General features: G+C 39.5%; 1 protein-coding gene across 2 annotated transcripts in view; it reads left to right on the top strand.

The window, feature by feature from the left end:
- The window catches only part of LOC117390062 (latent-transforming growth factor beta-binding protein 2-like), an 86,057-nt gene extending 61,134 nt beyond the window's left edge, over nt 1–24,923 (top strand). The window contains exons 18-41 of one of the 2 annotated variants that reach the window (XM_033987698.2): nt 131–250; nt 484–603; nt 2,838–2,957; nt 3,038–3,160; nt 3,252–3,377; nt 3,485–3,610; nt 3,735–3,860; nt 3,945–4,070; nt 4,311–4,436; nt 5,500–5,625; nt 6,334–6,453; nt 6,568–6,693; nt 9,594–9,713; nt 11,128–11,256; nt 17,444–17,572; nt 17,957–18,091; nt 18,999–19,199; nt 19,364–19,456; nt 19,588–19,716; nt 19,800–19,937; nt 20,341–20,514; nt 21,319–21,594; nt 22,201–22,350; nt 23,360–24,923. In XM_033987698.2, coding sequence (XP_033843589.1) covers nt 131–250; nt 484–603; nt 2,838–2,957; nt 3,038–3,160; nt 3,252–3,377; nt 3,485–3,610; nt 3,735–3,860; nt 3,945–4,070; nt 4,311–4,436; nt 5,500–5,625; nt 6,334–6,453; nt 6,568–6,693; nt 9,594–9,713; nt 11,128–11,256; nt 17,444–17,572; nt 17,957–18,091; nt 18,999–19,199; nt 19,364–19,456; nt 19,588–19,716; nt 19,800–19,937; nt 20,341–20,514; nt 21,319–21,594; nt 22,201–22,350; nt 23,360–23,547 — 3,347 coding nt within the window. In that variant the 3' untranslated portion in view covers nt 23,548–24,923. The remainder of the gene's footprint in view (nt 1–130; nt 251–483; nt 604–2,837; nt 2,958–3,037; nt 3,161–3,251; nt 3,378–3,484; nt 3,611–3,734; nt 3,861–3,944; nt 4,071–4,310; nt 4,437–5,499; nt 5,626–6,333; nt 6,454–6,567; nt 6,694–9,593; nt 9,714–11,127; nt 11,257–17,443; nt 17,573–17,956; nt 18,092–18,998; nt 19,200–19,363; nt 19,457–19,587; nt 19,717–19,799; nt 19,938–20,340; nt 20,515–21,318; nt 21,595–22,200; nt 22,351–23,359) is intronic. The other variant, XM_033987699.2, reaches the window with a different exon arrangement.
- Nucleotides 24,924–25,251: the final 328 nt, after the last annotated feature.

The raw sequence follows: 25,251 nt of genomic DNA, 5'->3' as shown, positions 1-25,251 counted from the left end.
GCCAATTAGAGTACCAAAGGTTTATGTCTGTCAACGCTGTTTCTCCAAAAAGTAGTCAGTTGTAATTAATGCTTGTGAACTGAATGGTCACTTTCTTTTCCTTTCTCCCTCGTTTTCGTTACATTGCCAGACATTAATGAGTGCAACGTGCCCAATAAGTGTCAGAATGGCAAATGTGTCAACTCTGAAGGATCTTACACTTGTGAATGCAACACTGGATATGCCAAATCCTGGAGAGGCCATTGTGAAGGTAACTATTGTCCATGAAAATGCTTTCTCTCACAAAATGAACTGACAGATGACAATACGTTAGAATACATCTGTCGTTATGTCTGCTGTATATTTATCACCACCATTTCATTCATATGAGCTTTTTCTCCCCACCCAAAATAACTGTTGAAAGACATACTTTGTTGTATTTCAGCTAATCTAATTGGTACTTTTTAAAGTCTATGTTAAGTCCATATCTCTTTGCCTGGGTAGATGTGGATGAGTGCAGAGACTCCAGCTCGTGTCCTCACAGTTTATGTGTCAACACTTTGGGCTCCTTCCTGTGCCAAACATGTGACCCTGGGTTCAGGCCGCTCCATGACAGATGTGTGGGTAAGACGACACCACTACTTGAACAGCACAGCTCAATGTACCAGTGCATCTGAGGCAAAACCCATGTACCACAGCATGGAAATAAGCTGGGTTTCCCTCTTCTACCCTAAAAGCTTCCGGATTTCAGTAACACTTACGTCGACCAAGCTACTTATGTTGGTTGGCCTGAAAAAAAATCCTTAGCAACGTTGCAAACACACATGCTGTTAACGATGTGTTGACATCCCATGATGCAGAGCAGTTCTGCTACTACCACAAAATAAATTAGCTTACACCTTTTATTGAAAAGGCCCACTGTCTGAGGAGGTGTTTAAAATGAATACAAAATAAATTGTTTTACGCTTCAAAAGACTTAACAAATGTTTAATGTCCTATGTTTGGGTCCACCACGCCACAGTGATGATTGGTACATTGTGCACGGTCAGGCTAAGCTCAGACCTCCGCCCTTTCACTCGTTCAGTGTTTCCATGTGCACTTCTCTTTTTATATACACATTTTTATCTGCTCCCTTTTCCAGTAACCTTCCTATTATTGTTAAATCCTGTTATTCTTGATTTCCTAGTTTTAGGATACAGGCTTTGTTTTTAATACCTTAACATGGAATTGTCCAAATATTGTTTCTTGAACAATGCATATTTCTGCTTGAGAGCTGTGGCCAATGATTACGGTAATACTGTGCCTGTACTAGAACAACTGTTTCTTGTTGGTCAACATGGTAAATGTTTCCACTCATAACATGGTTTAATAAATTTTGAGTTAGCATTCTAAAATAGCATGTGCTTTAAGGTTACACACCTATAGTTACATAATAGCCTGATTCGTGTTACTGCCACATCCCCTCTCTCTGACCTTGGGCTCTGCTAATTTGTTTGGAAACCCTAGCTCCAGCGCTGAATTTTCTGGAGATGTGAACAGGCTACGACTGAGCATGCAGGAATGATGGAAAATATGGTCATTGCCTTCAGCAGAGCTACTGGTTTTTAGAAGTCGTTGCTAAGTGGGGCTGACGCTGATTGAAACACATCATTGGTGCTGCCTTCTATTTTCGGTGGTCCCATGAATTTGTTGCTTCCAGAGAAAATACCACCTTGGCAAGTTTAGTTTTTACAAATCCTCTTGTGTTATTCCTTCCACTGAAAATGTCTTTAAATAGTCAAACAGAGGAACCAGGCTAAATGAGGGAAACCATTGGAAGGTAAATGTTTTTCCTCTGTAGCCCAAAGACCTACCCTATAGTATACGTCTGGCACTGCGGGAGTCACATTAAACAGTAGGAGCTGGCTTCCAGGATCTGTCAATTGACAGCAGCACAGTGGTTAGGGGCCAATTGAGTAAATAAGGGATAAGCCTAATTGCTGGTGTGATAGAAAAAAACAGCTCCATTGCCTTCCAGGGCTTATCATAGAGGACTTAGTGATGCTGGGTGATTGCAGAAAACCAAATGTCAAGCCGCACTGACAGAGCCCTGGCAGTACCAGCACAAGACCACACAAAACCCGCTCTGTGTCTCTATCAGGCTTGGTCACTGTTGACTAATGAGACTGTAATTGACTGAATGAATCACGCTCAGAAGAAAAAAAACATAATTAGTTTTTATTGACTTAATTTAACCCTATCCAAGCTACACTTAGAAATAACAGGTCTTTTTTCCCAATACTTCGTTTCCCTATGTTATTTCCACATCTTTGACTATGTTCTTTCCCTTTTATAATGTCTCTATTTCTTCATACCTTCATTTCACATTATTACTATAATTAGTTTTTTTTCTTTCTTTCTGTTTCCACACCTTCACCTGACCTATAAAACTGTTAACACTCCAATAGGTTCCACTATAAAACATAGTTTCACCATAGTTTATTGGCGACATAATTCCACGGTCAAAAGTTTGACTCGTGGACTGGAAAAGACATAATGATCTGCTGATATAACCTAATGACTGCTGTTACTCACCAATTAGGCCCCAATCATTTGTACTGCAAAGTGCCACAATACATATCTGTACACTGTTTTCTTTCCTGTTCGGGCTTCCTGTAACAATGGATTCATGTCCCTACTGGGGCTATAAACTTAAGATTCTGTTATTCCAAAATGCCTAGTTTAAACACACCTCCTGTGGTATGAGTTCATGTACCTAGATCTGAATGCACTTTTTTCTATCTTTTCCCCAGCACTATATCCACGCCAGGACAGTAGGATGTAGTTTTATTTATAGTTCCTCTGACCTTTGTTCACAGATGTAAACGAGTGCCTGAACCAAACTGCTTGCAGCCATGGTAGGTGTGTCAACACCGAGGGCTCCTATAGGTGCAACTGTTTCCAAGGATACAAACTGTCATCAGACAACTCCTGCCAAGGTAATGCTCAATATTATTATTTCTGCGTTTGAACAAAAGGTTTATGGCACCACTGTGGATTCCCTTTATCTTCTGTGCAGATGTGGATGAGTGTGTGCGTCCAGGAGTATGTCTCTATGGACGCTGCTCCAATCTGGATGGAAGCTACAAGTGCAGCTGTAACCATGGTTACAAAGTCACATCTGACGGCAAAGCCTGTGAAGGTCTGTAAAGAATTATCAAGAGCTTTGGACTGCTATTTATTATGCGCTTTTTATGACAACATCATCATGTCAAGTAATCATTTCTGTTCAGATGTCAACGAGTGTGCAGCTGGTAATGCGTGCCCTGCAGGAATCTGCCTCAACACAGTGGGATCCTTCACTTGTCAGAAATGCAGGCCTGGCTTTGGGCCGTCTGTGGATGGACTCAGATGTGAAGGTATGAAATCCTGTAATGATTTACACAAACTCAACTTTTACACAAACTCTGGAATGAACCAATAATTACTGCGTGCAGCTTTGTTGAAAAGTGCTCTTTATTTCCAGATGTGGATGAATGTGCACAGGGAGATGTGTGTCATGGTGGGATTTGTGCAAACACTGAGGGGTCCTACACCTGCACTAGGTGTAAGGCCGGCTATAGTGTTTCCTCAGACCGCAGGAGATGTGAAGGTAACTAACAAATCCATCTGTTGTCGTTTCTCTGTAATTAGTGCACTGATATCAGAACTAACTCAATCGTAGTTCGCTGCTGGCCATTCGTAATGTATGTGTATGTGACTATGTTGTGGCTCAGATATCGATGAGTGCCGGTCTCTATCAACTTGTGCCAATGGGATCTGTCTGAACACGGAGGGTTCTTACACCTGTGAGAACTGCCCCTCAGGCTACACAGTGTCTTATGATGGAGAGCTGTGTGAAGGTGGGCTTTGTCACAACTTCACTTATGTAGACATGTGAGGTTTTTTTTAAATTAACCACTGTGTTTACTATGATATACTTTCAGATATTGATGAGTGCAGACTCCCGCACACTTGCCCACAGGGCAGATGTACCAATACTCATGGCTCTTTCACCTGTCTAGAGTGTCAGCCTGGGTTCAGAGTCTCTGATGATGGTTTACAGTGTGATGGTTAGTAAATTCAAATAATCTAAAAATACTCCAGTGCTCAGACATCACATCATAGCTGGATTTCACCATCTAACTGGCATTCCCCAGCAAATACTGTACACTGAAATACTAATCCTCAGATAGACATGCAATAGTGTTGACATACACCCAAAATGTCTTAACCATTTCCTGTGCTATTGATTGCAAGTGGCTGAATTTGGTCAGCCACATTATGATGTATCTATTCATGTTGTTCTCCAGATGTAGATGAATGTTTGGTGGGTAACGTGTGCCCAGGCCAGCAGTGCCTCAATACTCAAGGAGGATACACCTGTAGAAGCTGTGGAGTGGGACTACAACTGTCCAGTGATGGTTACACCTGTGAAGGTACAGCATGTCCATCATGTGAACTTTGGACATGTGAAAGTATATTATTTAATTGTTCAGCTGTATCAGGATATATAGGTAAAAGATGACATGTTTCAGTCTTCAGTCTTCCTTAGAATCGTCATAGGTAATAAAGCCTCTCTTACCTGTATTGTCTAATATGTAATAGGTACAAAACATCTAATATATTTCATATATGTTGTTAGTACAAATAAAAACTCAAAAAATTATTATAGTTACAGTAACCATACTGTTCATTTTGTTCTAAATGTATTTTCACCATATTCAGCTACACTGAACTGAACACACATTGTCCCAGTACATGATTACAGAAAATCTTTATGGTGCTGTGTAATTTGTAATGGCATGATTCATGAGGCATATGCACTCAAACGGCTGTTTCGATGGATCCAGGAGGTTGGATCTGTCATGACTTCATGGGAAGAAGAAAAGGGAATGATTATTTAAATAGGCTCTGTAAGTCATATATACCACACTGTTGTTTTAAATGAAAGAGAGGATGGAGCACAAGAGCAGATCCCCCACTGATATGTCTCCGAACTCTGGGAAAGAAGTTGGATAAAACAAGCCAACGCCGGCTTCTGATAGGATTTTAATGAAGGTGTCCGATGCCATGGAAAATATTAACGCTTTAATTTGAAATGAAGTCAACCACTCCCTTGGTGTCCATGTTTCTGAACTTGCTTCTCACTCAGAGGCAGAACAGAGCTGTCTCAACAATTTAACAATAGCCCACACTCTATTCGGCTTAAGAAACACAATCTCCACAGACCCACAAAGAATGTCCAGTGATCACATCGCAGGGAGGCAATGACTGTTTGTAGATTCAGCGATTATACGGCACCTGCTTGCCTTTTTGGACTGGATGGCCCTTCTGCATACTTATCTTTCCACCCTTTTTAATAAAACACTGTCAGTGCAATCTAATAAGGGCTTTTCTAATTATACATGTTAGTCCCAATGCATTTGGCTTAACAGATAACTTTTGTGCTAAAACTAGAATAATAAACTGATTTTCTACAATTACTTTTTCTTATTGCAGACATCAATGAATGCCTCACCCCAGGAGTCTGCCCCATGGGTGTTTGTACCAATACAGAGGGCTCGTTCTCTTGCATGACCTGTGACCCTGGCTACACTGCAGCACCCAATGGAGTTTCATGTGAAGGTACAGAATATGGACTTGTTTCGTCACCACTAACACTTAAAATGGTATTATGTGTAATGTGTTTCTTAGTCATTGTCTGACACAACAGTCGGCCTGACATAGTAAAGTGAGCTCAGGCCATTACTGCTCTTAATTTTTCACTGTGGTCCACATTCATCACATTCTTGACAACTATTTGTGTGGCAAAGGAATATTATACTCATTTTGTTCTAATTGCTGATCTTAGTGTCAGCATTAAGCTATATTAAAACAATGTGTCTATTTGCACAATGTGTATTACCTACACTGACATAAGAAATGTTTTGTTTTTTTTGCTTTAACTTTTAGCTAATTGGTGGTTTTCAGAGTTTTTCCTATTGATAACATTTTATTTTTTCCTGAAATATCTAAAAGTTAAATTCACAAGTGTTGAACCTGATCATTTATATTAATGACTAGACCCACAAACTCCTTGTATTACAGCATACATCTATCTGCATTTTAACCATTTTAATTTTAGCTGCCCCCCATCTCTTTTAAATAATAATACCCTTTAGAATGTTATTATGTTAATTAGTTAAAAACTTAGTTGACGTAATGCATCACAACCATTAGTAAATGTGTTTTTCTATAAAGTTAACCTTCTACAGACCACATAATGAAATTGATATTCAGTGTTGCCATTAAGCTGTTAAACATTTTCATAACATAATTCCTCTCTTCATTTAGATCTGAATGAATGTGATGACCCTCAAAAGTGCAGTGGGGGTCTCTGCACCAACACCATTGGCTCCTTCAGCTGCTCCTGTCCCAGTGGCTCCGAGTTGGTGTACGGGACATCATGCCAGGGTAAAAACACTTACCCTCTGCAGGCACCCACCAAGAAACACAACCCCCGACACTGGTGACCTGCTTCTTGATGATTACCTCGTGTTGGCAGCTGTGTGCTTCTTTGTGTCCCAGATATCGATGAGTGTTCGCGGGTTGTTGGGCTGTGCGGAGAGGGGCGCTGTCAGAACACACCCGGGTCCTACGTCTGCCTGTGTCCTGATGGATATACCACCGAGGAAGGCAGAAGCGGCTGCCAGGGTAAAGTACAGTAATACCACACAGCAGCCGGAACAGCGATGCCAGTAGAAAAACATCATTTAAATCATTGTAGGATTTGCTGTAATTGGGTGAGGCAGGCCCATGTGTGAGAGAGCGTTTCTATAAATGTAATGTGTTTGGGTAATGGTACAAATAGACAGGAAATGAGAAGCCTGGAATGATGCTGGTTAAGTTCTCCCATCATGCGTTACATTATGAAGTCAATAACACAGATTATCTCTTCATCATAGCACCTGTTAGTGGGTGGAATATAGTGGTAGGATTTCAGTGTAAGGACCAATTGTTACAGCTAAACCACTATTTATTTCTAAAATTGCAGCTCTGAGGTCTTGTTTTCCAGCCTAACGATTTAAAGTGGATTTTCTTATAAACCTAAATGTGCTGTGCAGTTGTTTATTCTTTATACAGTGCCCACAATTTTTATTTGACATCTCAGAGGTTTGAGAAGAAAATTAGCAATTAGACCTTGTTGAACTATCCTCGGGCATAGTTCTGTATTTTTAATATTTCTATACAAACGTACGCAAACTCAGAAAATACAAATGACATCATACTATAACAAATGTCATGGAAGTCATAATAATACCAGCTGTGCCAGGGCTGGTTGATGTTCACCATTTAAGAATCACACATGAGTCTCCCTGTCCATCCAGGTTTTTGGTGTTCATTGTCACCTTTGACCCCTGGCAGGAGCACCTAGCCTTTCTGTGTAATGGTCCATGTCCTAATCCACTGTCTCATCTCACTCTCTTTCAGTTTGATGTTATTCCAGCCGCACCCTGTGACCCAATATCATAGCACCATAAAAAGTCTCGTCATGAATAAAAGAGCATTTTCCCCAAAGAAACCAGGGCATATTCTGTCAAAATATATGAAATAATTGAGCTAAGATGTCAGGACCTCATCTGTGTGTTTTCCTTCTGATGTGTCTTGTAAGAGGTGAACAGTGTAGTTTTGTCACGCTACTAAAACTCGATTTCAATACTGAGGAGTAGACTCGACACTCAATACAGATTTCGATACCATGATGATGATAAAAAAACACTCTTTCTTTATACAATAGAATGTGATTTTTAAATAACAGTACTTTCTCTACGTCAGTGGTCCAGGTATGTGCCATAGTGGTCCACAAGTCTATATGTGGTCTTATACTTTTCATTCAGGTTCATTTTTGTCCTGTGAATGTGACTTGCACGTAATGATGGTCGTTTTAGTATCCATACTATCACATTTTCGATACTTTTGACAACCCTAGAATAGAAACAATGGTAAAATGCTTGGCTGCATGATCAGATGTAAAGCAGGTAGAACTGACTCAAAGCCTTTGTTACACTGGCATTCAAACAGGTGACTGACTAAAGACACTGTTTGCTCTGTAGTGTAGGGCCTGAAGTAGCAGTTAGTGTCAAGAGTGTACCCAGGCAGCATCAGGTTCTCTGGCCAGCTGCCATTACAAATACAGACCTCTAATTATCCTTTAAATCAACATTTGTCACACATTTTCTCGCAGTCTGCCATTGTGTCTGCTTCTCTGACACAAGAAAAGCCAGATCCCTTTTACATTGGTACAAGGGCATGTAAATTTACTGTGGTGACATATACACTTAGTCCTGTGGGTTAAAAATCACATTTTGTCTTGGGTAAAACAGTACATTTAAAAATACTTTAAAGTAATATTTTACAATACTAAGGATTTACCTAAATTTCCTGTATTTTTAAACTCCCTATGTTATAAAATATTTACTCATGTGAGCATTAAGCAATGTTAGAATATTGTTACCTAATCAAAAACATACCTGGAGTTGTGATTTATTTCATTCACATGTGTTTGAGTAACCCTTTATTATTAAACTGTATATATTTCCAAAGCTCCAAATGCTTTGTTCCATCTTGTGATGTAATGAAGTGGTAGTTTTCAAGTTAAAGGCTACTTTTTACCTTTTGTTTAGCAGAGATTGACAATTCAGGCCAATTCAGGGCTGAAATTATGCAAATGATTCTAGTGAAGGTGTATGGAGTTTAAAAACACAGTGGAGCTATTCCTGTGTTACCATAAAACATCACAAGGTGGAACAGAGTATTTTCTTTTTGAGAGAAGAACTCAGTGTAAATATGCAGGGTTTGTTTGTTAAACATGTGAGTGAAACAAACCATAATCCTATGTAGTTTTTTTTTGAGGATTATAACTGATCAGAAAATAGCATAGTATGGGCCCTTTTCTGTTCCATTGCCATATAAGAATTATGATTACCACTTGGTTCATGACCTTTTCTTAAAAGTGCACAACAAGAGGTCATATTGGATCATCTATTCTTCTTGTTGAGGAGTTGTTGTACTTATAAATAAAAGCTTTTTGAAGTTCTTGCATTAGATCCAAAACTATCCTCTCATAGCATATTTATGTGTTTACTTATTGTCTGGAGTCACTTTTTCTCCTTGTTTCTACAAATGTTCGTCTACCTTCTGTCTTTCAAAGATTTCAATAATCACAATCTGGAACAGGAAGACAGGATTTTCCTCCACAATATTTTTTCCCTTACCTTTCACCCGTGCTCCAAGTACCTAACAAGCTACATGTTGTAATGCTGCAATTATCCACAAGTAATTCACGGCTAATCAAGCATGTAGCATTCATTATTATATTTTACCATTCAAACGGAATGCTCTAATCCTGGGAAGCTTACGTACATACATTTCCCCTTTTTTGCTTCCTGTTTGTCAGTATACCGTTAAGTGCTTCAATTGGTGTGCTTGATTACCCATATTTACTGTTCCCTGTAGGCTTAACAGATGCAACGAAATATATATAGATATTTAGTCATAATTAATATGTCTAAATCTCCCTTCCAATTATCTTTCCACTTTTGTTTTTGTCACAGATGTGGATGAGTGCAGTAAGGACGTGTGCATGCGGGGCCAGTGCGTCAATAGCGCTGGTTCCTATATTTGTCTGTGCAAAGCGGGATTCAAGTTCAACTCCGAGACAGCTGATTGTGAAGGTATTATAAGATATACCCTCTCTAGTGGCCTGCTTGTATATTATCATTTTCCGTAAATACTGCTCATGAGACTTCAACTTGTCAACTTTTACAGTTTGATTGTCATGCTACATTTAGTTTTGCTCATGATTGATTGTGCATTGCCTATGGGAGTGGTTGTCTGGCAGAGGCCTGGTCTCTCTAAGGTGCTGTGAATGACCCCTTTGTGAGCAGGAGGTGTTGGGGTTTGTTCAGTGTCTCCTTTTGATTTCCTTTGCAGGTGCCTGGATTGCTGTCATAATATTGTTTTTGTTCATTTGTGTCGCTCACTGGAATTACAGGGAACAGTTATAACACAGCTCTCCAGGGTGACTGCTGAGAACAAGTGTTGATGAGGCTGCAGAAGTTTGAAATTTACAAAATAAAAAAGATTGGCTGTATTTACTTTATAAATTGTGTTTGACATCCCATAGTAATTATTTCAACCATAATAATATTTAACCAAACATAGACAATGCTAGAGACTGCTGTATGGTTTATTAAATGGATACATTTTGCTGCATTAGAAAGGGAGATTTTTATTTTTAATTTTTTTTGTATAATGCATAGACACCAGTGATAGGAGCAGACAGAGAAGCTGAGGTAGCTGACAGGTTTGCTGCTGCGGCTGAGATGGGGCATGCAGTCACAGGTAGAAGATGCATTTATAAGAATAACTTGAGAGGAAAGGATTGTAATTGACTGATTGTAACTTATAGGAGGTTGGGATTATGAGTGAGGTAGCAATAAAGTCTTTTTAGTTGGATGTATATTTAACCCTAAAGAACTCATATTACGCTATTTTATGATCTTTATGCTTCCTCATCAGAAACATACCAGGAGTTGTGTTTAGTTTCATTGGCACATGTTTAACACATAAACCTTGCATATTTAGGAGTTCAGAGAACACTGTTCCACTTTGTGATGTCATGTGGTATTACAGGAAGTGCTCCACTGTGTTTTTAAACTCCATGCATCTTCACTAGAATCCTTTAGATAGTGGAATTGCCAATGTCTACTAAACAAAATGTAAAAAGTAGCTATTAACTTGAAAACTACCGCTTCATGACATCCCAACATGGAACAGTGGATTTTGAGCTGTGGAGATGTAGACAGACTAATAATAAAGGGTTACTCATACATGTGTGAATGAAACAAAACTTTTAATAACTCTGGGTATATTTTTGAGGAGGTAACAACTTTTTTAATGACCTAAAGCTCACACCAGTCAAATTTGTGTAATATATATTGATGTAAAACAATGTTCAGGTCTCTTTCATGATTTTCTATTGTCTATCTTGTTGGAGGTGTCTGGTTGTGATTCCTACATATACAACACTAGTGTGGGTGTCAAAAGTGGATTGGTAACATTCTAACCCTTGTGTCTCTCCGACAGATCAGAATGAGTGCACAGATTTCGGAAGTTCCCCTTGTGGTGCTTGGCGCTGTGAGAACACAATAGGCTCTTATCGGTGCTTCCAGGGCTGCCAGCCTGGTGTGAACAGAGATGACGCCATAGACTGTGGTGAGTGGGTTATGGCATCCCAAAACCAAACTTACCCAAAACACTACTGTGGTAGAGTGTTTTGGGTAAGATGTATGGGAAATTATATGTTGTTTGTGTGCCCATTTGTTATCACACAAAAAAATGTCTCTTTTGTTCAAAACCAACCACTTCTATCTTATTACCGGTAGAAGTAGAGAGTGTAAGCACAGATAAATACAGTGTTCAGACATTGTAAATGTTATCTTTTAACATTTATTTAAATTAATTATCACTTTACCTGATTTAATTAGTGATAAAGCATGTCAATGCAAATTCTTACTTTGCGTTCCTTCCTCACAATCAGTTTGGCACAAAAACTATATCAAAAGCACTCAGGGAACCACGGGGGAGACGCATAGAAGTGGCCCTGAAATGAGAGCACTTTCATGAGTGGATTGCACTGTCATCTGGAGCCGTGTGAGAGGCCAGTGCTGATAACCAAAGTTAGATCAATTTTTCTGCCAACACAAAGAGCTTCTGGCAGAGGTACAGGCTGTAACATGATCAGCGCCGCGTCAGGCCAGTGGAGAAGGTCCCTTAACTCCCTGTATGCTTGAGGAGGTGTCCAGTCACCTGTGTGTCGCGATAATACATCTGGACCCACAGATGTGCCAAAAACAACTACCGTGACATCTCCTCAGTGTTCAGAATGCGTTTATTGGCTGAATTAAACACCTAGGGTTTCCAATATTTAATAGTTTATTGCTCAATGATCGCTTTTGTTTTGTCTTGCTTGGCTGTGTAAACCCAGGGCAGACCAGTTTATGGGTACTATGGGAGATAAGCAGCAAATGCAAATATTTGACTCACATTATTCTCTGTCCAAAAAGTCATGGACTGACAGGCTAAAAAGAAAAGGATGACTGTTAGCATCATGGTGTGCTGGACAGCACATGGTCACTAGAGTTTGGGGGTGGCTGTGTGTTCCAGCATGACTCCTCTGGCTCTGGACCCTTTTATGAGACAGTCCACATGAGGGGAGCCTCCACTAGCAACAAACCCACCCAGTGTTGACCTCAGCCCAGTGTGGCCCACTCCTCACCGCTTTTATGATGCTGTCTGTCTGTCTGGCACCAGGGTCTGAAGTCTGATAAGAACCAGCTGGCCACCTCCTCCTGTTTTTATAGTAACATATGATATAAGGTTGAACATCTTACAATACACAATGACAATGTTGAATATTGTGGTTACAATATGACTTGCTATCGAACTATCAAATGAATAAAATTCCCCAAATTGAAACCACATAGAAATCAGGATTAAGCAAGGTCATGCCACAGACAAAACAAGGATCATTCCAAGGCTCAAACTGGACATGCAAGTCATTCATTGTTGTACTGATGTTGTGATAACATTAAGCTGGCCAATTACAGACTATAATGCACTTAATTAACTGTATATTATTGGCCATATGTTCACTGGTCATACAATTATATTACATTAGATTAGATTAGGTTAGAAAAAAATGTATCTCTTATAGTCATCAATAAAAAGTGACTAATCAAACATATTAGAAATGACCTAACTTGCCCTAACTAGTCTCTTTTACATAAAGTTCAAATTAAAAATGACTTTGCTTTTGGTGAGTCAATATCAAAACAACTTCATATTTTCTTACTTCCCAACTCCCTAGTTCACATATTGCACATATCTTTTTGAGGAGTTGTGATGATGTGATGATGTCCCTGTTTGACCATCTCTCCCTTGTTGCCATGTTGTGTTGCCAGTTGTGCGTGTTTTCAGACCTGCTCACATTGACTCATATTCTCAAACTGGCCCTTGAGAAGCGAGCTCTGTGTGCCCCAGAAGTCACAGTGCTGCACACAATGGTGGCTTGTTTCACCTCACGATGGGAAGTTGTGGGAGATGCTGCCGTCACCTCAATAAAAGTCCAGAGAGGCAGCTCAGTTACTTCGGGGCATTTTTGCTGCTTGTAAAAATCATCAGATATTTAAGTGGAGGCCAGACGCTGTAATTTGCAGTTTCAGCGCAGGGGCGTTGTTTTATTTTTACTCGCTGGCTGTCAGAGGGGCAGCGGTTGTCTTTGGCTCGCATTGCAGCTCTCATTAAGATTTAGGGACTATAATACAAAAGGGAAAAAACAGGGTGTTTTCCATCTCAACATCTTGGAGTTCACCGCTGCACCATGCTACCAGGCCATATGTAGTAGTAGTAGTACCAGACAGTTATATAAAGTGCACTTGCGACGTAATGTTTTAAAGCCTAAATTCTCTATATTTCTCATAAATTCCCTTGAGTTATTCCATGTCTTTAAAAAGCAAGGCGGAAATTGTGCTGTGGTCAGGCCTCTACCAACCTTCCACCCCAGTAAATGTATAGCAATGAGCACTTTACCATGTGCATATCGGATGTTTTTGTCTAGCTAGTTAGCATGTTATTTGTCAGCTTGAGAGAAAGGCAATATGAGGAGTTGTAGATCTAATTGAAGGCAAAATGCTTGCCCTGAATAATTATACTCCATCTCATAGTTGCCCAATGGCACATATGGGTTCAATCAGACAAGGGGTTGCCCAGTGAGCAGAGGAGGCGTGTGGGCCAACAGTGACTAGTCGTTCTTGTTGCTTGGTATGGAACAGTAGATGCTCCTCATGATTAAATCTTAAGCTTCTTTTATTTCATAAAGTGAGTTATTTACATTTCAAGTTGTTTGAATTATTTCTTAGTTTATATGAAATGGTATGGTCAAGATACTAAAATTTCAAACTCAATTTTTGAAAGAATAGACTCGACACTCAATACCGATTCCAATACCACAATGATAATCAAAACACTCTTCAGACAATAGAATGTGATTTTCAACATTACATAATAATACGTTCTTTTATATTACCATGTGGCCTTATATTGTCCAGTTATGTTGCATAGTGGCGCATGGGAGTATACTAGTCTGTGTGGTCTTATACTTCTGATACAGCTCAATATCATTCTGAAACTATTCAGGAAAGGTTCATTTCTGTCCTGTGAATGTGACTTTTTTAGCATTGATACTTAAATGCTCTAATTTTCGATACTTTTGACATCCCTAGTCTAACATAAATTCTTGTTAGGATTATTTTTTGTTACATAATACATTTACAGGACCTTCAGTTTTGAATTCGGGGGTTGATTATATCCCCAGACGCACAAGGATAAAAACACTTTAATTAAATAGTTTGAACATTTGCACATTTGAATACCTTTCCAGGATGATACCACGATTGCCCTGTCCGTTGTCTTGAGGATATGTTTTTCAGCAGATTGGGTTCCTCGCTGCACATGGCTGCACACTTATCATTTCTTGTACATGGGCTTTCATCGCCCTCCTCTCGGACCTCCCAGCTAGGCTTTACTGTCATTCCAACATTCCACTTAAGCTCTTTACACTTGGGTCCTTCTCTTGCCGATAAACCAGTCTCATTGAACTCCTATTTCCAAATCATGTCATTTCTCTCATATTTGCTCTATCTCCACAAATTCTTGGCACTCAAAGCATGAAATCCAAATTATGTGTTTTCCTCCTTTATCCTTTTGGAGTCATTCAAATCCACATATACTTTATCTCATTCCCTGTATTAAGTTGTGCATTAGTCGTAGGCTATTTGGGCATTTTATTAGCTGGTGGGAGCCGCTGTCTGTGACCCCAGAGGCATGTATAGAAGAAAGTGCCAAGTCAAGACAGGAACGCTGACAGCTGCGGCGAAGGACTTAGCTAGTTGTACACAGGAAGTAGCCTGTCTGTCCCAACTGTGGGCTAAAACTCCACAAGGTTTTTCTGGCCCTCAGCCCTCCTGTTTGTAGCCAATGTCCTGTGGAAGTCCTTTTCTACAGAGATTGTGTTTCAATATCTTTTTGGCAATTGAAAACATTATGTAAAAATAAATATTTAAATAAAATTCCATGTGTGAGAAAATCAATAGTTCTAAGGTTACTGTACTCTTTATCCTGAGCCCAAGTCTGGATAAAGTGAGTCTGATTGGTAAGAAATCAATATTATTACTCCGAGAAGATGAACAAAAGACTTCACCTTTAAATAATTCATACTTAAAGGGCTCATATTATACTATTTTCTGATCTATGTTATAATGTTGTTTCTTCAACAAAAACATCCCTGGAGTTGTGTTTTATTTCATTCACACATGCTTAACAGAAAAAAACTGCATATTTAGGCTGAGTTCTTCTCTCAAACTGAAAATACTTGTGATGTCATGCGGCAATACAGGAAGTAGAATCATTTGGATAATTTCAGTCCTGGAATTTGCAATCTCTACTAAATATGAAGTAAAAGGTAGATGGAACTTGCAAACCACTACATTACATCACAAGGTGGAACATAGTATTTTGAGATTTCGAGATTTAGAATAATAATAAAGGGTTACTCAAACATGTGTGAATGAAACAAAATACTACTCCAAGTAGTTTTTTATGAGGTAGCAATATTCTAACATGGCTTAAACCTCACAAGACCCATTTTTTCCATAATATAGGAGCTTTAAGATTTCATTTTGGGTTTAAATTATATTAATCCTGTTGTATCTGCAACATAAATAGGTCTTTATTAGTATAGACATTTTAAAGCTTACTTTAAATTGATACAACAAATTATCTAGCATTTTCAGTAGCATTCTTGCATTAAACCAGATGTGTAACCTAGGTCACCTTTAGCTAATGCCAGTTTTCATTCTGTATATGCACTGGGCACATTCCTCATCTTTAGTCTCTTGTAAGGTCTGATGAAGCATGCTGGTTTTCACGTCATATATCCACTCATTATAAATATTTCTGTTGCCCCTGGATGATAAACCGTTTGATACATGTGGCACAGATGTGAGATTTGGATCCTATTCTAAACAGTAAACATGATCTGAATAAAACAGGTCATAAATAAAACCATTATAATAAGTGGCTATGGGTACTGTTGTACTTCTGTCTTTAAAACATGAGTTGTCATGGCATCATCTAAAATGGAGGGTGGTCATATGACAGTGGGTCTTAGTGGCATGGCGCTCCAAAAATGACAAATGACAAGCCAGTCTGTCACAGTGTTTCAGATTTAATGGCTCACAGCTCTGCCCCTGCCACATCTCACACTCTGGAGCTGAGCCACTTTCATCTGTTGTTTGAACTGTAAGAAAATCTGCACGCTTTTTAATAATACCCATTTGGTTCAGGCTCATTTTAACAGTATGTAGAGTCCAAAATACTGCAGAGAAATATGATCGGCTTGAAGAGTGAAATGCCACAATTCAACCCCCTGCTTTAGACAATGAGCAGATCAACACTGATGGATTGTAATGTGTTATTTTTTAGCCCAAACCTTCTCATACAAATGCCAATTTTTCTATGACTGACATACAAAAACAAAGAATTTCTGTATGAATAATTACCCAGCGGGCAAATACATACATATTTCTATTATCCCAAAATTTTCATTGACGGTTCACTGGTTGGCCAGTCCATCGGCAGAATGTCTCAGAAGGTCATGGGTAATCAGCTTATATTCAAATGTCAGCTAGGAACCAAATGTAGAGAGTATAGCTTTATTAGCATCAAGATTGGTCATCTCCTTTATATTGGAAAAATATATTTATATAGTGTTACCATGAGCCTAAAATTTCAAACTTGGTTTTGATACTAAAGAATAGACTCATTACTCAATACTGACACCACAATCACAAAATAAACACTTGTTCATTAGTCTATGTGGTCTTATACTTGGTCTGACACAGCTCAAGGTAATTCTAAAGCTATTCAGGAAAGGTTCAATTTTGTCCAATTACTGTGAACCTTTTAGTATTGATACCTGCTCTAATGAACATCTAGTTTCGATACTTGCTTTAGTATCGTTTAGTATCAGATTTTCAATACTTTTGAGTGTATAGACCTAAACCGAACACTTTAAGCTTAATGACTACTTTAATATAACGCAACACCCGTAGTTAACCAATTTAATAATGTTTGAAATAATATTAATACATCAGTGTCTTATCTTACAACATACAGTTATTTCCAATGTCATGTTTTGCTATGCATGTGCTGTGTTGTTTTAGTAGAGTCACAATTATATAGAGCTGATGATTTTGGAAGTGGAGTTGTGTGTTTCCAGAGGCAGCTTAGTGTAATTGTTATGATGACACTCGCCTCTTATGGACATATTTTATTTCTGCAGATATCGACGAGTGCCTCAATGAAACCATCTGTGGGAACAACGGCATGTGCGAGAACACGGACGGCTCGTTCCGCTGCCAGTGCGACCAAGGCTACACCAACCCCCCAGGAGACATGACCAGATGTGTGGGTACGTGTCTGCTGAGAATACATGCTTACTTCAACAAGCTAATGTTTAGTGTTACTATACACTGCTTATTGTCAATAGGTTAATGTTCTATCATTATTGCACAGTAGGATTCAAGAATAAGTAGTATATTTTTACTATGTATTCTCCTATGCCTTTAAGATGCAAAAAATAGCCACAGTTGTGTGTCAGGCCAGTGCCTGTGAGTTTAGCATTTACCATATATTTATATATTTATATCACTTGATTACACTACTGGCTTTGGTGCTAATTTTGAGGTCATTTTTTGTGTCACCTGTTGCCGTGACAGTGTGACCTCTCCCTGACCTCTGCGCCTGTGTACATGCCTGGTGTTGGCCTGACACCCTGCTGTCCCTTCTTTCTCAGACGTGAACGAGTGTGAGATGAGCGAGGCGCGGTGTGGGGAGGCCCTCTGTGAGAACCACGACGGCAGCTTCCTGTGCTTCTGCCCCAGCGCCAATGAGGAATTTGATCCCATAAGCAGCCAGTGCCGCCCTGTCGGTAAGAGCCCGGGGATCACGGCCGCCGTCCGTCCCGCCGCTCCGACACCCAGTTTTCCCTGATTTAATGAGCCGTCTGTCATTATGCAAACACTGAGGATGACGAGGTGGACATGACTTAACTCCACCTTTGTCCAGGGGATCTCTTGACCTGGCTGTTTCCATTCCAGGCTGATGCTATGACTGGGTGGACTGCCTCCAAAAATTGGCCTAATCCTTAAGGATAATAATAAAGTGAATGCTGTAGTAGAATTTGCCAAATAACCCCAGGGCGTATAAACCTATTTCCAGTAAGACAAACACATTGAAGGTGTACCAGTAGGCACTTGGCACCATTAGCCCATCCTTTGTGTCGTATTAGGTGCCCATGAGAATGTAAGCATTTGTTAGAGAGATCTTCATTCATGGAAATCCACAATGTGTGCAGTGTGATAGGCGTATGTGTACACAAATTGGGTCTATTTACATTATTAAGCGGCGCTCTCTCACTGGGGATGTTTTTCCTCTTGCCTGGCCACTAAACCCCAGCTATGCCTTTGTGTAGCTTTTTGCCACATTCCACTGTTTGCTTTTGACGTGTGTTAATCAATCATGTGAGAGTGAATGGTGTGTTGACTCACATGCCAGTGTTTCCATTTGGCTAAGCCAGCAGCTTAAGGGTGAGATGCCTGAGCCCATGCCTCTGGGTGAATGCGCGCGCTCAGCAGTGCCAGAGCCAAGGCACTACCTACTTAAGGCATGCACCCGCTGTAACCACTACCATAGTGATAATTAAAAATCGTTTTTTCTAGAAACACACTTTGCAGGTGAAAACAACAAACTATTCAATATATTTTTTGTTAGTCAAAATAAAAAACACACACACTGTTATGTGGCCAGTACCTCACACTAACCTCTCTTTCTTACAGATGATATAGTGGCCAAACCTCCTCTTCTTCCTTCTGTTTCTACGTCTGAAGAAAGGAAGGAGTGCTACTACAATCTGAACGATGCCAACTTCTGCGATAACGTCTTGTCCCGAAACGTGACCAAACAGGAGTGCTGCTGCACCGTGGGAGCAGGCTGGGGGGACAACTGTGAGATCCACGCCTGCCCGGTCCTAGGGAGAGGTATGACAGACTTATTATTTACCTTAGTAAATTACAAGTTAAATGTCTTACAACCAACAGACTTAGGAGCAGAGCAATACTGCAACAGAGGTAGTTTAGTCATGTAATTTATCAAATGTAAAGCTATCATCTTTGCTCTACCTGACATGGACCTTTTGTTTCAGATGACTATAACCAGCTGTGCCCTCATGGCAGTGGACTATTATCTGTGTCAGTTTCGAAGGTACAAGCTCTGGGAGACCGGCGCCCCTATATAGGTACTCATCACTTCTATTAATGATCTACATTTAGGAAACTACTGTCTTCTTTGTACATAAACTGTACATCACCACCTCCATTCTTTGCACAGACTGTGAGCATGACTATATTTTAAACTCTTGTCAAATAGATGCCAACGAATGTGAAATGTTTGGACCAGACATCTGTAAGAACGGACAGTGCTCCAATCTGTTTTCAACCTATACCTGCTACTGTCGATCTGGCTTTTACTACGACAACATCCGCCTAGAGTGTGTGGGTAAGAAAGGGGCCCCAGATCTCCAATAACATTTTCCCCAAACACAATGAAATATGAATGTTTATGTTGTAATATTATTTCAGATTATGATGAGTGCGAGCTGGGTAATATGTGTGTGGACGGAGTATGTGTCAACACTGCCGGCTCTTTCAACTGTTTTTGTAGTCCTCCATTAGTGCTCGACAGCACGCGGCGCCGCTGTATTAGCCTCAACACCACAGGTTAGCCACACACGTTAACACATATTTATAAACAAAAGTAAACAAATAGTGGAAGCACACACAGAGTCACTTTTGTTCTAAATATGAGTCCAGCTCAAGCTTGGCAGTATGTTTCTGCAATGAATCAAATTTTAATCGAGATTTAGTCATCTCTAATTGTCAATGAGCAGCTTGGGACTTTTTAATGGAGGCCTACAGCCAGCCCTATCAGTAAAAGCATGTGGTTTGGAGCTGAGTTCATTTTTCAAAAGCCTTGTGTGTTTATTTTCAGGAAATGAATATTGATTGATTTTATTTGTTTTTAATAAGATCCAATCTGATTGAAAATTGTGATCAATATGAGGAAAAATATGTGATTTTTTTTTTACTCGTCAGTTTGATGTAACTCAGTGTTTTGTTGCAGAAATCGCAGAGCCTGACCACGACGTGCACATGGACATCTGCTGGCAGCGTTTGGAAGGTGATAACATGTGCTCCGAGCCGCTGCAAGGGCAGAGAACCACGTACACTGAGTGCTGCTGTCTGTTCGGGGTGGCCTGGAGTGGGCAATGTGCCTTCTGCCCCAGGAAAGACTCTGGTGAGAACTTAAAGTGGGATATCAATTAATTAATTTGAGAAAGTATCTATACTAAAAAAGTCACATTCACAGGACATATTTAGAATGTTCTTAAGCTGCATTACAACAAGTACGTAAGACTGCATAGACTAGTATACACCCATGAACCACTATAAAACTATAGACAACTATGGACAACTAAGAGATTACACAGAGCCCATATGGTAAAATAAAAGAAAGTGCTATGACTTAATGTTGAAAATGACATTCTATTGTCTAAAGAAAGAGTTTTATTATTATCGCTGTATCGGTATAGAGTATCAAGTCTAGTCTTCCTTAGTATCGAAATCGAGTTTTAGTATTGTGACAACACTACCCTGTCAATAGGTTGTGTTCACGTGACATCACAAAATTGTAAAATTCCTACAGTACAGGGGGTAGGTCAGAATTCTTTTTTGGAATTTTCCGTGTAACTGTCTGATTGTAGATTTGTTGACCTGGTTTATGGCCAATATTTCCATAATTGCCGAGCCTATCAATGTGAAAGAAAAACTGGCACAAATTTCAACATCTTCTCTGCTAACATAAATAAGCAAAAGGAAAATAGCTGTGCCATTATTCAACACTAAAAATGTGATTGTTGTCAGCTGAAAGGATTCATGTTTGTAGAGCCAGTTCCTAACAAATGATAATTAGATTCAACATTCAGGTTTGGATATTTCTTCAAAAATTGTAAACCCCAGCCCTCCGCCCTCAACAAATTCTAGAGTGTAAACGCACCCTACTCAAAGACTCTAAAACCAGTATGTTTTTTTGTGTATTTAGAGGACTATGCCATAATGTGCAACTTGCCACGGAGAGGAGGCAGCGACAGTCTGAGAGAGCGCCCTGGTTATGAATACGGGGTAGAGGGACCAGATGACGAGACTGAGCCTTTTGTACCACCATACTGGGACAACTACGGAAACCCGGCAGGTCCCTATGAAGTTCCTGATAGTGTTCCTCTCTTCAATGACAATGACTACAGCGTCAGACAGCCTCCCGTCAGGGTTCCAGTTCACCGACCCAGAGAGCAACCACCAAGACCAGTGGACTTTACTGGTGAGACCTTTTTTATGCATAAATATAATAAGTGTCCATACGTGTATAATTAAACTATAAATGTTCCAGCCCAACTTCATTTTTAAGCATATTTTTAAAGAAGACAGTATCCAATTATACAAACAAAATAGTCCTTTTTGAAAGCCTTTTGATTCTGCCCACAATCACATTTCAACTAGAGCTGCTAAATTGGGCAGTACCTGAAGGACTCAAGGAGAGAGTGAGGGGAGAGGAGGGGCAGGGTCTGGAGGTATAAGGAACAGTGTGATTGGTCTAACAGGTATCCACACTTCAAACTCTGCCCCTGCAGCAAGGTGTTTGTAATCAGAAACACCAGGCTGTAATCAAGGTAGTCTTGCGTGATGTCACCAAGCACTTAAAATTGCAGGGGCCACTGGAGCCAGGATACACAAATTTTTACATGGTTTTGACTAGCACACTGCAAACTGACCTAGTTTGCACTTAAATGACCAAGAAGGCACTATGAACAGTGAATAATACAATTAAAAGACCATATACACCCTTTAGAAGCAAAAAAAAGTTGATTTTGTGTTTAGTTCTACATTAAGCTTTCAAAATGAACAATTCTATGATGTCTTTCTACAGAGCGGTATGAAGGTTTTGAAGGACTACGAGCAGAAGAATGTGGAGTTTTAAACGGCTGTGAAAATGGCCGCTGTGTCCGGGTGAGGGAAGGATACACCTGCGACTGCTTTGATGGCTATGAACTTAACTTGAACAAGATGGCATGTATTGGTAAGTTCTGACAAAAAATGCAATGCAAAATTATTTATAACCCCCGGAAATGATTTACTTGATCTGACTTGACGTTTAGATCAGCCACAGTAAACTCTTTGCTGTGGTTTCTAGTGTGTTGGCCAGTAAAGTTCTAGCACACTAAATCATCCAGCTCAAGGCAGGGCTTAACATCCTTGCATTAGACTATGTTTTATTGGAAACTAATGAAAGCAATGCAACTCCTCAAAACCACTAATTTAACTTCTGGCCAGAATTTACCTCCTTCAGATCTGCCAAGGAAAGAAGGCCTTGAATTAGAGCCATCGGTCAATTACTAGAGCTGTAATGTCTTTAAGTGTGCTGTTTGTTTTGTAGGAATGTGAGACTCTCTTGTCATAATGAAACTCTATGATTACAATAGTCTGTTGGAACACAACTTATCAGCTTCGAGGTCAGGCGGTTCCCCCCGAAAAACCAACTGTGGAAACACGTGGGAGCTGTGCGGGCCATGCCATTTCTGCTTGTAAAAATATCATCACCAGCATTTTTTTCAGCTGAACAAGATATAAACAAAGAGGAGGTCATTGCAGATACTCTTATAAAATGACAATCAGACCTCCCATGCTGTAAAAGCCAAAGATAATTCACTCCAAGGCCAAAACAGAAACACAATATTTGACTATATACTTATGGATCTCATTTAGAACAGTTCAGGTCAGTCGCAAATTCAGATGGTGAGATTGTAGCCAGCTAACACACAACATGACGGCATCTGCAATTTAAGTAAATGGACGAGATATAAAAAGTAGTACCAATAAAAGTGTTTGTTATGGAAAGGCTGCTGGCCCGCAAGACAAGGCCACAAGTGCTTTTTGAATAAATGTTTAAAAGTTTATACAAAACAACAACAACAACCAAATTATACTACTGAGTTAAGGTTATCTAAGGCCACGTATCAGATAGAATGCATAAGGTCAGTGTGACAGATGTACAGGCAGCTGGTCTGACCAAACTTGTTTCTGTGCAGACATAAATGAGTGCGAGGACATCAGCGACAAGGTTCCTCTGTGTCAGAATGGACTGTGCTCCAACACTGAGGGCTCGTACAAGTGCACCTGTCTGCCTGGCTTCGTGGCATCTGCCCAGCCGCACAAATGTATCCCCGCCATCCCCGAGAGACCCACAGCCACAGACAAGAGGAAAGACGGTGACTGAGGAGGGCCTTCTGCTGCTCTATAGACTATACAGCACTCAACTACAGCAATGCAGAGACATCCCTAAACCCACCCCCCACCCCGCCCGTTCATAGTACTCACATGAATTACACGCTGGTTAACCTAAACTGAACACTGAAGGCTTCACGTGGGATAGGCTTCATTACTTTTCTATTGCCTTAAAGGGATTCTGTGGACTGTTTTCTACAACTCTATGTCACCATATTGACAGTGTTTCCTGTTTCTTAACTGCTTATTTATTATTTTGTTCTGACGGGCCTCTGCAAACCAAGTAGATTTCAGATGGCATACGTTACTCCTCTTGTCTGACCACAACATTTCAAATGTATTGTATGTCTGTACCAGATTGAGGTAAAGGAAGATCCCAGCCAATATAACTTCAGAGTGATTATAAATACATTATAATATTTATAAAGTTAATGATTTAAGTTGATACAAGGGCCAATAAAATGTAAACTGATGCCACAGTTGCCTATAAGACAAATGCACATCTAGACAATGAACACAGAACACTTCCTTTCATGATGTGTGACTAAAAGATTGTAAATGTATAATTGTCTAAATTATGTTTTTGTGACTCAAGGCAAAGTGAGTACTCGTCTGCTCCATGTATTTATCTTTTTACCAGTTTTTTTCTATAAAGAATTCAATCCTCACCGTATTCCCATGTTTCCATGCACTTGTTTCAGTTTTCACTGCAGTAAAACACATTTGGATCACCAACCCATTTCTTTATGTGCATTTCTAATCACAGAAAAAGGTTTGATAATTTGTGTACAGTTCTAGCACAATGTATTATTTTTGTTACATATTCTGCATTATAGTTCAATCAGTATTTTGTTATAACACATAACATATGTAGATGTATACATGTTTGTACAAATGTATCTTTAGTGTGAGGGGAGTGGCTGACACTGTACCAGAAGATGTATCCTGCCCTGTGGAGCAGACAATGAAATATATTTTTGGAAGTGACAGCACTGTTTGACAAACTTTTGCCTTTGGAAAGACTTTGAAATGCAAGCACATGTGTGCAGCACAACGTTGGGATTAATGATTAGTGTTTGAGCATTTCTACTCCATCATGAATGTATCTGTCACCCATGATCTGTTTAGATTTGGGTTTTTCATACTCAAGTGTAACATCCTGGGATACCTTTGGACATTACACCAGCAGATTAACATACATATATTATATAAGCAGTTTCTTATAAAAACTCATTAACATCATCACGTTTTTCTGTAAGTCTCATTTTAGTGGTAAATCTATGGTCATTGAAAATATGCTCTTTAATTTTGGTTACCTTTTGACTGTCATGTTTTTTCAGTCATCAAAATAAAAAAGATATACATAAATGTTGTGGGAATTTTTTTTTTCACATTTCATTGAAAAGAATTGCCTGGGGTCCAGCATGCACACTTCTTAAGCATTTTATGAAGATGTGATATCAATCGGTATAAACATTACAGTGAGATCATTCTGGATTTGTCAGGCCAGCAAAATAATGTGTATAGACTTATGAACTTATGCAGGATAAATACCCTCTTCTTGGCAGGCATTATGTCTTATAGTTTATTAACATGCTTCTTACTTTATTTTTACTTAAATCAGGAATTATGTTCAATTACATGTTTTTGTTTTTTTTTATTTTAGGCCTATTGTATTTTACATATAATATCATCG

Source organism: Periophthalmus magnuspinnatus, chromosome 22 (assembly GCF_009829125.3).
Source record: "Periophthalmus magnuspinnatus isolate fPerMag1 chromosome 22, fPerMag1.2.pri, whole genome shotgun sequence".
Lineage (NCBI taxonomy): Eukaryota > Metazoa > Chordata > Actinopteri > Gobiiformes > Gobiidae > Periophthalmus > Periophthalmus magnuspinnatus.
This window is presented reverse-complemented; position numbering and strand designations above follow the sequence as displayed.